This window comes from Enhydra lutris, unplaced genomic scaffold (genome assembly GCF_002288905.1).
Source record: "Enhydra lutris kenyoni isolate GAN:26980312 unplaced genomic scaffold, ASM228890v2 scaffoldscaffold21, whole genome shotgun sequence".
NCBI lineage: Eukaryota > Metazoa > Chordata > Mammalia > Carnivora > Mustelidae > Enhydra > Enhydra lutris.
In genome coordinates this window covers 23458866-23471239 of record NW_019154105.1, presented here as the reverse complement: position 1 = coordinate 23471239, position 12374 = coordinate 23458866, and the positions used below count along the sequence as shown (strand labels likewise).

At 37.9% G+C, this 12374-nt stretch overlaps 1 protein-coding gene across 2 annotated transcripts in view; it reads left to right on the top strand.

Annotated features, from left to right (window-relative positions):
• Positions 1–12374, top strand: part of LOC111149062 (signal recognition particle 72) — a 31336-nt gene that overhangs the window by 14111 nt on the left and 4851 nt on the right. For both annotated transcript variants that reach the window (XM_022505967.1, XM_022505966.1), the window contains 8 exons: positions 978–1106; positions 2523–2595; positions 3043–3107; positions 4497–4592; positions 5631–5734; positions 5871–5948; positions 6882–7019; positions 11115–11152. In XM_022505967.1, coding sequence (XP_022361675.1) covers positions 978–1106; positions 2523–2595; positions 3043–3107; positions 4497–4592; positions 5631–5734; positions 5871–5948; positions 6882–7019; positions 11115–11152 — 721 coding nt within the window. The remainder of the gene's footprint in view (positions 1–977; positions 1107–2522; positions 2596–3042; positions 3108–4496; positions 4593–5630; positions 5735–5870; positions 5949–6881; positions 7020–11114; positions 11153–12374) is intronic.

Below are 12374 nucleotides of genomic sequence, written 5' to 3'. Positions count from 1 at the left end.
ATGAGGCATAATGGATGTAACAGTCCAATCTGTGTATAGTTTTTGTCTTACACCAGTGTATGTTTCAGAATGTCATATTTCATAGATTTTGTTAAACAAGTGATTTGCCCCATTATTTGCAAAGGTCTGTAGCTACCTTTTAAGAGGAAGAAAGCACTTTTCACACTTGTAAGTAAGGTACTGTTCTCATCTTATTTCTGATCTCTCTGAATTAAAGTAGAAATCATCAAAGATGTCAACTGTGATTATAGGTGTAAGATCTGTCTTTCATTATAGTTTGTGCATAATTATTCAAGTTGCAAATGCTGAGGAGGTCCGTTCTAATTCTAATACGGATTAATTCTAAAGATTTCATATTCTTCCATAGCAGAGGTTTTCAGTCGGAGAGTGAGAGGCAGTAACATTTTCATTATGTAGAACTGAGCCAGATTATTCTTGAATACTTTGGCAAGAAATACCTATACATTTTGTTGCTTTAAGCAAAGGGTGATACTTGTATTTTCTTTTTTTAAACAAAACTCTGGAATTTAAGCATCCAAATTAATATTTAGAACTAGTCCTTTCTCGGATGCGTGGGTGGCTCAGTGGGTTACACATCCAGCTCTTGATTTTGGCTCAGCTCATGATCTCAAGGTTGTGAGACCAAGCCCTTGTTGGGCGTCGGGATCTAAGCTGGGCGTGGAACCTGTTTGAGATTCTCTCTTTCTCCTTCTGCCCACCACCCCCACCCAAAGAACTAGTCCTTTCCTAAATCCTTTTGCAATTCATAGCTTAAATTCAATAAATGGAAATCTTCTTACAGGAAAAAATTGAGAATAGACACTATAAACCACTTCTTTATCCTAGATAGTTCTTCACTATTGTCTTTCAGCTGAGCTCCTGTCCCTTCCATCCCCATCGCTCCTTTTCTTTTTGGTCACTTAATGTTTAATTTCATTAACCAGCTTATTTTTGGGGGGGAAAATGCTGTTTTTTAGGCAGAACAGTGCCGCAAAATATCTGCCAGTTTACAGTCCCAAAGTCCTGAGCATCTCCTGCCTGTATTAATCCAAGCTGCCCAGCTCTGCCGTGAAAAGCAACATGCAAAAGCAATAGAGCTGCTTCAGGTAAAGGAATTATTTTAATTTTTAATGAGGTGTCATGTAGTTGCATCGTTGTTTCATTTTCATTATAGTAGCCTGCAAACTTGCAAATGAAGTGGGAAAACTAGTAGGTAACATACCACTAGACAAATTCCGGAGTGTCACTGTAGTGAATTCTTGAGCTACAGTTTTGTTTCATGTACATTTTATGTTTTATGTCTTACGTACATTTTATGTACATTAATATACATTTTGGGACACCGGGGTGCCTCAGTTGGTTGAGTGTTGGACTCTTGATCTCAGCTCAGGTCTTGATCTCAGGGTGGGTAAGTTCGGGCCCTGTGCTAGGGGCTTCACGTTGGGCTGGGAGCCTACTTTAAAAAAAATTTTTAAAAAACATTTGCATTAGTGGATGTTTACCATAAACCTGAAGAATGGTTTTCATTTAAAGATCAATTTAGCATGAGTTAAAGGTTTGTTTTAGGTTTATGATGCCAGAGTATGCTTAACCTCTTTTTTCCAGTAATGCATTTTCCAATGAGTCCCAGTCCGAAACGTCAAACAATACGGAGATACTAACTTGGTTTTCATCATTCTAAATCAGCTGTTAGATTACATGTTTGAAATTCCTGAGGGTTCAGTATCCTTGAAAGTTGAACAGGGTAAAATTAGGACCATCCTGAAGGGCAGAATTACCTAGCAGGTATCCTCAGTAAGGAGGCAGCATCTATTTGAGTATCTTATTTAAACAAACGAAACTATGTAGTAATCTTATTATTTCTCTATTAGTGATTTCCTGGAACTTGGTATTATTACACTTTCAGAGCATAATTTTAAAACAAAATTTTTCAAATTTTGTTTCAAAATTTTTCCAGAATTACAATTTTGACCTGAAACCAGACTTTAATATTTTTTTTTAAAGATTTCATCTATTTATTTGACAGAGAGAGATCACAAGTAGACGGAGAGGCAGGCAGAGAGAGAGAGAGAGAGGGAAGCAGACACCCCGCTGAGCAGAGAGCCCGATGCGGAACTCGATCCCAGGACCCCGAGATCATGACCTGAGCCGAAGGCAGCGGCTCAATCCACTGAGCCACCCAGGCACCCCCAGACTTTAATATTTTAAAGCTGGATTTTAGGGGCATCTGGGTGGCTCAGTCAGTTGGGCCTCAGCCTTCGGCTCATGTCCTGGTCTCAGGGTCCTGGGATCGAGCCCCACATCGGGCCCTCTGCTGAGTGGGGAGCCTGCTTCCCCTTCTCTCTCTGCCTGCCTCTGCCTACTTGTGATCTCTCTCAGTGTCAAATAAATAAACAAGATCTTTAAAAGAAAAAAAAAAAACACTGGATTTTAAGTTCTGTGTAGAAGTGACAATTGAACTGTGTGTTGTTAGTTGTGTAAATTGTGGTTTTTTTTTTTTTCTCCAACTAAAAATGTTTTAGGAGTTTTCAGATCAGCATCCAGAAAATGCAGCTGAAATTAAGCTGACCATGGCACAGCTGAAAATTTCCCAAGGTATTAATAATTATTTCATCATTATTAAAATATTTTAATGGAAACATGGTTGAATTGTTTCTGAAGTAGTTGTGAACTATGTGGTTTTAAAAATTTGGCAAAAAAGGGGCACCTGGGTGGCTCAGTGGGTTAAAGCCTCTGCCTTCTGCTCGGGTCGTGGTCTCAGGGTCCTCGGATCAAGCCTCACATCGGGCTCTCTGCTCAGTGGAGAACCTTGCTTCCTCCTCTCTCTCTCTCTCTCTCTCTCTCTCTCTCTCTCTGCCTGCCTCTCTGCCTACATGTGATCTCTGTCTGTCAAATAAATAAATAAAATCTTTAAAAAAAAATTTTTTTTGGCAAAAAAAATTTTTTTTGAGATTCTACAAAATAGGACTTAAATTTGTTGTTGTTTTTAATAATAAGCTTACTTTGGTATGATAATGATGATGATGTTTTTAATTTCTTAAGGTAATATATCCAAAGCATGTCTAATATTGAGAAGCATAGAAGAGTTAAAGCATAAACCAGGCATGGTGAGTTTATAACTAAAATAAGACCATAAAAGCAGTGGAATTATATAGTCTATTGGTATGTTTGATGTTTCTTTGTATTTAGTTTCTATTTATTCATAATGTAGGAGTAGTAGTGAAAATAAGTTACTTATCTGGTCTGCATTTAATGTCATTTTGTGTTCTGCTTTGGATTGGTTTATTATTCAGGCAAATATGCCAGGCACTATTTAAGCCTTATATTATCACTAAAAGCCAAGCTTAAACAATCTAAGACCCATATAGGGAATTTCTTAGCCTAAATTATTTTATCATGTCTTCAATGTGATATTTTGAGTTAAAAAATTTAGTGATAGTGGCTAATAAATGTAGTTTTTAGTTCTGTGTTGATTCAGTCATCACAGATTGAAATCACCAATATAGCTATGAAAGCATCTGTTTCAAAATAGAGACTAACGCTGTTGGTGGTGGTATGTACATTTATTGATTAGGGACTTTTATTCATGTCTGTATCCTCTAATACAGCTCGTTTACAGTTGGCACTCAGTAAATATATAATACTATTATGATAATGCTTTCTCCTTTGAAGATTAACATTTTCAAGACTGGACTACAATTATTCTATATTAGAATCAAATACAAATTCCTAAAATTTCATATCTGGCCTTCTGTTACCTTTCAAGAAATTTGTCCATTTCATCATTGTGGAACTTACTGGCATAAAAGTTGTTCAGGTATTTCCTATTTATCCCTTTAATATCTGAAGACCCTCTCTCTTTCCTGGTACTGGTTGTTCGGGTCTTCTTTTTTGTTTTCTGATCAATTTAGCCAGAGGTTCATCAGTTTTAATGATTTTCTCAACGATCCAGCTTCTTGTTTCTGTTTCCTTTCTGTCCTTATCTCATGTTGCTCCTCCTACTCTCACTCTACTCTAGCCACATGAGTCTCCTTGCTGTCCCTCCAACACACCGAGGCAAGCTTTTCACTGGCCTTTTGTAGCTCAGGCCAGATAGAACTTATCATGGAAATTCAGCCACACTGGTGTGTACCTCACTGATCACACATTGGATGTCCCAGCAGTGTTTTATTATATAAACTAATTTTCTAAGCACTTATTCTCAACTGTTACACTTACCTTGCTATGCACTAGTAACAAAGTGTGAACTGGCACTGGTTTAAGAGGAAAGTTATATTTTATAGATAACTGCCTTTGTATTTAGGAACCATGGTTGTATATGGTATTTCTAGTTATTATGGCCTAGAAAGATAATAATTTTTATGATGAATTTGGTACAGGCAAAGAGCCTAACAACTTTTATTTGCTATTTTTTCCTATTTTTTTCATTCTCAAAAAGCTTATTCTGGGAGAGAAGGGGAAATTTTATTCATTAATTTATACTTTTGTCTGGGTAGGTATCTGCATTAGTGACTATGTACAGCCACGAGGAGGATATCGATAGTGCCATTGAAGTCTTCACGCAAGCTATCCAGTGGTATCAAAATCATCAGGTAAGTAAATTGTTTTGAGGGCATGATTCTGTCTAAAAATAAAAAGGTGTAGGAGTGAGCTCAAGTTACGAGAATTGAAATAGTCCAAATCACTATACTGTTAGATTGTCAAATTAATTTTTTTTAAGTATACCAGATCCAAATAAAGCTACTAGAAATAAGAATTATTTCAAAATGAAAAAAAAAAGGCTCAGTTACAGTTCTGAAGTCCTTTCTGGTTCGTTATGTGTATTTGTATATAATCTCAAAAAATAATACATGAGCACATATGGGAGTGCTCATCTTTAGTGGCTAGAGAGCTTGTGGATGGTAGTAAGTGGTGGAACATCAATATGTGCAATTATTTTATCTCATGGGGCACCTGGGTGGCTCAGTCATTAAGCGTCTCCCTTAGGCTCAGGTCCTGATCCCAGGGTCCTGAGATTGAGCCCCACATCTGGCTCCATGCTTAGCGGGGAGCCTGCTTCTCCCTCTTCTTCTGCCTGCCATTCTGCCTTCTTATGCTCTCTTTCGATCTCTCTGTCAAATAAATAAATAAAATCTTCTTAAAAAAGAAAAAATAATTGTATCTCATGTTTACATGGAACAGGAACATCTTCATTTTTTCCAGTATGAGTCTCTGCATAGGCAGTATCCAACTTACAAATACACATGCACACAGGTGGCACTTATACTATTGGCACTATTGACAGTAGAGGGATAGCAGTGTTCTGGAAAATACTGCATTAATGCTTGAGAACTGTGGTGACATATCTTTAAGATTTGATTATAAGGAAATATTTCTAGTTGTGGACAATCTAAAACAAAATAGGCTGTGATCCAAATTCATACACTGAAAAATTGGCCATCACTTGTATAATTTGTCTACCTCCCTCCCTGTATGTTTGTGTGATTTTGTTGTTGTTGTTTAGTTCATTCAATAAAACTTTGAGGAATTTAATAGATAGGTCCATCTTAAGGGTCTAATGAATATAGTAACTTCACGCGCTTGGTAGATATCTAAGTTAAAATTTTTTCCTTTTTTTATTGAACGTTTAGCCCAAATCTTCTGCTCATTTGTCCTTGATAAGAGAAGCTGCAAACTTCAAACTCAAATATGGGCGGAAGAAAGAGGCAATTAGTGACCTAGAACAGCTATGGAAGTAAGTTCTGAAAGCTGAAGATGTAAAAATGCAAATTTTATTGCTGTTATTTGATACAAGGAGGTTATTTTGCTTGTTTATTTTTTCCAGGTTCATAAACTGTTCACTAACTTTCTTTCTTTCTTTTTTTTTTTAGACAAAATCCAAAAGATATTCACACCCTGGCACAGCTTATTTCTGCTTACTCACTTGTAGATCCCGAGAAGGCAAAAGCGTATCCTTTTGAGCTTTTTATTATTCCAGAGAGTTCCCAAGTGGCATGCTAGATCCCTTCCAATACCTATTGCGACCATGGCTTTTTCTGTTGTAAATTTCAGCAAACAAACGGAGCACTCTTCTAACTAGTAAGAGCAAAAATGAGAATTTATTGATCAACATGACTGAAAAATATAGTAATAGATCCAACTTGGGGTACGGTTTGATCCAGAAGCAAAAATGAAGTCAAGATGCAGTTTATATCTCTTCAGGTTCAAGTTCAGCCGCAAAAAAAAAAAAGAAAGAAAGAAAAAGCATATTTTATTTGGGTAGTTGTGAAAGATTCTGAAATGTCATTCTCATTGAACTGCCTTAAATCACATGCCTACCAGGTACTGAAGATAAGAGATTCAGTGCCCTGATTGGCTGAGTTTGGATCATAGTCTCATCAGGGGGAGTAGCCACAAGTCAGACCTTTGTAGCGAGCAAATCTATGTTTGGTAGTTGTTTTGGAATAAAGATTTTATTAAACCCCATCTTGAAGTACAGCACTGAGTTAACGAATAGATGATTAGATTATGACTTATTTTTTCAGGGTATGTAATATATAATTGAACTTATCAACTGATTTGTTATTTATTTTTTTAATTTTATTATTTGAGAGAGAGACAGCATGAGCGGAGGTGAGGGACATAGGGAGAAGCAGACTCCCTGCTGAGCAGGGAGCCAAATTAAGGGTTCAGTTCCATAACTTTGGGATCATGACCTGAACCGAAGGCAGATGCTTAATGGACTGAGCCACCCAGGCGCCCCTAATTTGTTATTCTACAGAAGATTTGAGGACATTTTTTTTTTCACTTTTGAGAAAGGATATTTTAAAAAAAAAAGACTTTTTCTTTTGGCAGACATATATGTGTATACATTGTGTTCCTGAACTCCTGTTCGATTCCAGCCTTAGTAAACACCTGCCCTCGTCAGATAGCATGTCTCTAAAAGTAGATGTGGAGGCTCTTGAAAATTCTCCTGGTGCTACTTACATTCGGAAAAAGGGTGGAAAAGTTGCCGGAGATAGTCAACCAAAGGAGCAAGGGTAATGTTTTTGTTGTAACCTTCACTAATGTGGACTTTAAATTACTTTAGGAATGAAAAATGCATTCTCTGAAAATTCCTCGTGAATAAAGGTTAAGTCCCTCTTGTTTCTTTTTACCCTCTTTTTTGCTATGCCCAATTCTTAGTCCTTGTTCTGTTTATCACTTCCCCCCATCACACCCCAAAATGAACCTTTTGTATTGAGTGTATATCCTTCAGGATCTTCTTTGTGTTTACACACAAAGGTGATTTAGAAATATTTTCCTTGGATTTTTTAATTTATTGTTTTTTTTACAGAAGGGGATTACATTGTACTTAACTGTTTTCTACCTTGCTTTCATTTACTAAGTTGTGGAGATTCCTCCATGTTCTTTTTTTCTTTTTTTAAGATTTTATTTATTTGCTTGAGAGAAAGAGAGCATGAGCAGGGGTGAGAGGCAGAGGAGAAGCAGGGAGCCCAAGGCGGGGCTCAGTCCTTGGACCTGAGATAATGACCTGAGCCCAAGTCAGACATTTAACTGAGCCACGCAGGTGTCCCTTCTCCATATTCTTAATATAGACATATTTCATTCTTTTTATGCATAGTATTCCATTAGCTGGTTGTCCCCTACTTTATCTGTAAATTTTTTTATGTATATTTAGCACATCATTTAGTAATTCTATACTCAGTTCAGATGAGGTTTATTTTGCTGATTTGGAGGAAAGATTAGCTAGCTTCATTAACTTTTAAAAAGTCAAATCTGATTATTCTCCCACTGGCCATCTCAGAAACAAAGTGAGGCCTATAGTGAAATGTTTAAGATTCCATGAATAGAGACTTGGGATGAATAGGGAATGGAAGAGATATAACCCTTCCCCAAATTTGTGGCTTTCATGGTTTTTCAGTTTTCTCCTTTTTAAAAAAAAAATTTTTTTTTTTTTTTTTAATTTATTGAGAGAGAGGGAGCTAGAGAGAGCACAAATGGTGGTGGGGGAGGCCAGAGTGTGAGGGAGAAGCGGACTACCTGCTGAGCAGCGAGCCTGATGTGGGGCTTGATCCCAGGACACTGAGATCTAACCCTAACCTGAGCTGAAGGCAGATGGTTAATGACAGCCACTCAGGCATCCCTGTTTTCTCTTTTTCTGAGTGCCGTTTGAAATGTAAATTTTTTCCTAACTTAAAAATACATCAGCAACACTATATGAGTAACTTCATTATGAACTCTGGTAAAAAAGCATTATCATCCTCATAATAGATCAAAAAAAATTTTTTTTAGATTTTATTTATTTATCAGAGAGAGGACTAGCAAGCACAAGCAGGGGTTGCTGCAGGCAGAGGGAGAAGCAGGCTTCCTGCTGAGTAAGGAGCCGGACTTGGTCCCACACCTCGGGATCACAACCCAAGGCGAAGGCAGATGCTTAAATAGTGAGCCACCCAGGCATCCGCTCATAATTTTTAAAACTAAAATTAAGAACTGGAGTCTCAGAAATACTACCTTGTCCCAAATTCCATTTCATCATATGAGTCCCATCTCAAACTTTATAAAGAACCCCAAAATGAAAAATTCAAGCCAAATCTTAAGGCAATTTTCAAATAATGCCTATTTAAACGTTTTCTTCCTCCCTCCTTCTCCCTCCCTCCCTCTCTCTCTGTCTCTTTCATTCTTTCTCTCTCTCTCTTTCTCCCTCTCTCCCCCTCCCTCCCCCCATCCATCCATGCTCAGGTGGTTGCCTAACTGACTGAGCCACCCGGTGCCCCCTATTTAATTTCAGTATTTATTTTTCCTCTTTCAAAGTTGAATAATTAGTAAGAATATAGTTCTTTTCTAGTCCTTTAATCCTCTCCTTTTCCTTAGACAATTATTAAGGCTTTTAAATTTCATCACGTTATTTTCATTAGGCATTATTAAAGGCTTTTATGCTAACTTTTAGATACAAAAGTTTAGTTTTGTTTTTCTTTTTAAGATTTTATTTTATTTTATTTTATTTATTTTTTTAAAGATTTTATTTATTTATTTGATAGAGATCACAAGTATGCAGAGTGGCAGACAGAGAGAGAAGGGGAAGCAGGCTCCCTGCTGAGCAGAGAGTCTGATGCAGGGCTCGATCCCAGGACCCTGGGATCATGACCTGAGCCGAAGGCAGAGGCTTAACCCACTGAGCCACCCAGGCGCCCCTAAGATTTTATTTTTTAAGTAATCTCTATATCCCACATGGGGCTTGAACTCACAACCCTGAGATCATGAGTTACGTGCTCTACTGATGGAGCCAGCCAGGTACCCCAAAGGTTTAGTTTCTTTTGAAGATACACTATGTTGTTGACAAAAAATAAGTTTATGGTCCTTGCCCTTAAAAGAACCTAAGTCTAGCAGAAGAAAATAATGCAGTAATTGCAATAAAGGTTTATGTTCTGTGATTGTGCAGGGCATAGAGGAGTACCCTGGGGTCGGGGGAGGAGATGGTATAGTCCTTCCTGGGGACGGTCGGGGGTTAGGAAATCACCTCATGGAAGAGATGATTGTGTTGACTCTTGAGGAGGATGAATTAGGCCAAGTGTGAGCAAAGGCAAATAACAAATGGCAGAGAACCTTTGGGAAATTGCAGGTATGGCTGGAGAGTGATTTGTAGAGAGACAGTTTAGAAGGCTGTTACATAGTCCGGGTGAGAGATGAAGGTCTTTTTTTTAAAGTACGACACTGTGTGTTGAATTTCTTATTCTTCAGGATACCCTGAAAGAATTTCCACAATTGAATGGCTTGATTGAATGAATTCTGGGCAGAAATTGTTGCTGTCTCATCTTTTTAGTTCACTGTTTCATGGTTCCCATAGACCATAGAGGCATATCACATATGATTATGTACAGAGATATTTTTATGTCTTCCTCTTACAGCTGTCAGAGTACTTAATTTTTCTGAAGTGTTTTTTTTTTTTAATTTCTCGTGCTTCTTTCAGCACCCCTTCCGTTTTTGGTTTTTTGGGTTTTTTTTTTGTTTTTTTAGATTTTTATTTTATTTATTTATTTGACAGAGAGAGAGAGGGGGAGTGGGAGAGGGAGAAGCAGGCTTTCCGCCCAGCAGGGAGTCTGATGGGCTCCATCCCATGACATCATGACCTGAGCCTAAGGCAGACGCCTAATGACTGAGCCACCCAGGCGCCTCCCCCTTTTTTAAGTGTACCTAATAAAGATTTTTTTTTTTTAAGATTTTATTTATTTGACAGAGATCACAAGTAGGCAGAGAGAGAGTCGGGGGAGGGAAGCAGGCTTCCTGCTTGATCCCAGGACTCTGGGATCATGACTTGAGCCGAAGGCAGAGGCTCGAACTCACTGAGCCACCCAGGCGCTCCCCTAATAAAGATTTTTAAAGATTCAGCAAACTCACCAGGTTTAAGATTTGGAAGATAAAAACAGAAAGTAAAAGCTTCTTCCCATCCCTGTGTGCTCTCCTCTCTCCAAGATCACAACCAATGTTACTTGTCTTACATACCCTCCCAGGGATAGTCTCTGCATGTATGATACCATACATGCTCTTTTGCCTAAGAGTTTAGTTATTTGTTCTCTAGTTTTGCCAAACATGTAACTTAAAGTAGTGTTATAGATTTTCATGCTTATGCAGATTTCTTCTCTTTTTGTATAGACTTAATGTATGGCAGTATAAATGATATCTGTTTTCTGAAAACCTTGCTAATCCTCTATTTAAAACCATTTTCCAAAAACTACAGTGTGTGAAGCTTGATTAAACTCAACCAGTATTGGGGTGTCTGAGTGGCTTAGTTGTTAAGCATCTGCCTTCTGCTCAGGTGATAATCTCAGTGTCCTGGGATCGAGCCCCGTATCGGGCTCCCTGCTCAATTGGAAGCCTGCTTTTGCCTCTCCCACTCCCCCTGCTTGTGTTCCCTCTCTTGCTGTCTCTGTCTCTGTCAAATAAATAAAATCTTTTTATAAATAAATAAATAAAATAAACTTAACCGGTGTTAATATCCCAGCTAGCTAATATTTGGTGAGACAGCCAAATCTTAAATGCCTAAGGATAAAGTTCCCACTCACTCTTCTGCACATGTTTAATGCTGTGTAATTATTTTATCACGACAATGGTAATGATTTTTCTTCTCTTTGTAGACAGGGAGATTTGAAAAAGAAGAAGAAAAAAAAGAAGGGTAAGCATTTTTTCTTTTTTTATCTTTAGCTTTTACAAGATAAAAGCTTGAGTTTAACCCAGTATAAAAGTCTTCGGACAAAAATACCGTGCTCTCTACTGTCTTTGAACAGTGATGCTTATCTTGACTATAGCTAATATTTAATTTTTTTAAAAAACTACAGCTCTAGAGAGTTTGATTGCCTGAATTCAGATTGTTGCTGTAGTTAACATTGCTCTTTTATTGTGACTAAATGAATTACTTAACGTACCTGCCCGAATTTTTCATCTATAAAATGGAATGTGACAATTTTATACCTCATGGGATTAAATGAGATACCACATGTAAAGATCTCAGAATGATGCCTTCTACATAGTAAGCCCTTTGTTCTTTAGGCTGCTTTCAGCTACAAACTGAACTCCATCAGACTGGCTATTTATGAAAATGGCTATGTATAGGAAAGCTTTACTGATCTAGAAGTTGTATCTCTTTATTCGTCTATATACAAAACTGAATCCCATTAGAGTCATATGTTTGTTAGCAACAGTCGGGGCTTGTCTTTTTTTTTTTTTTTTTTTTTTTTTTAAAGATTTATTTTAAAGAGTGCATACGGGGGTGGGGGAGGGCAGGGGCAGAGGGCGAGGGAAAGAGAGTCCCAGGCAGACTCCATGCTGAGTGTGGAGCGCAACGCAAGGCTCAGTCTCATGACCCTAAGATCGAAACCAAAAGTTGGATGCTCAACTGACTGCGCCACCCAGCACCCCCAGGGCTTGTCACTTACATCCAGCAGTTCAGAGAGGGCCTTTCTGCACTTGTGATGTCTTTCTGATTAATCTCATGGGCCAACATAGGTCAGTGTCCAAGCCTGGACCATTAACCAGGGGAATGACATGCATTGATTGGTTTAGGCCGTGTTTTTAATTCCTGGCAAGAGTAGGTGGAATTATCATGTTTGGCTTCAACTAGTCAGAAGTTATCCCTGGAGCCATCTACCTGTTCCTGAGTCTGGGAAATCTCTGCTATAAATCAGATTCATTCTGTCTGTCTTTCCTTCTTTCCTTCTTTCTTTAGTTTACTTTTAATTAGGCTCCATGCCCAATATGGGGCTCGAACACAACAAACCTGAGATTGAGTCGAATTCCAAGTATTTGTTTTATGTATTAGTAATATTGCAAGGGAACAACTGATAACTACAGGTAGTAATAACCTGCAGTTTTACTTTTTTTTTCTATTTTTTGTGGTT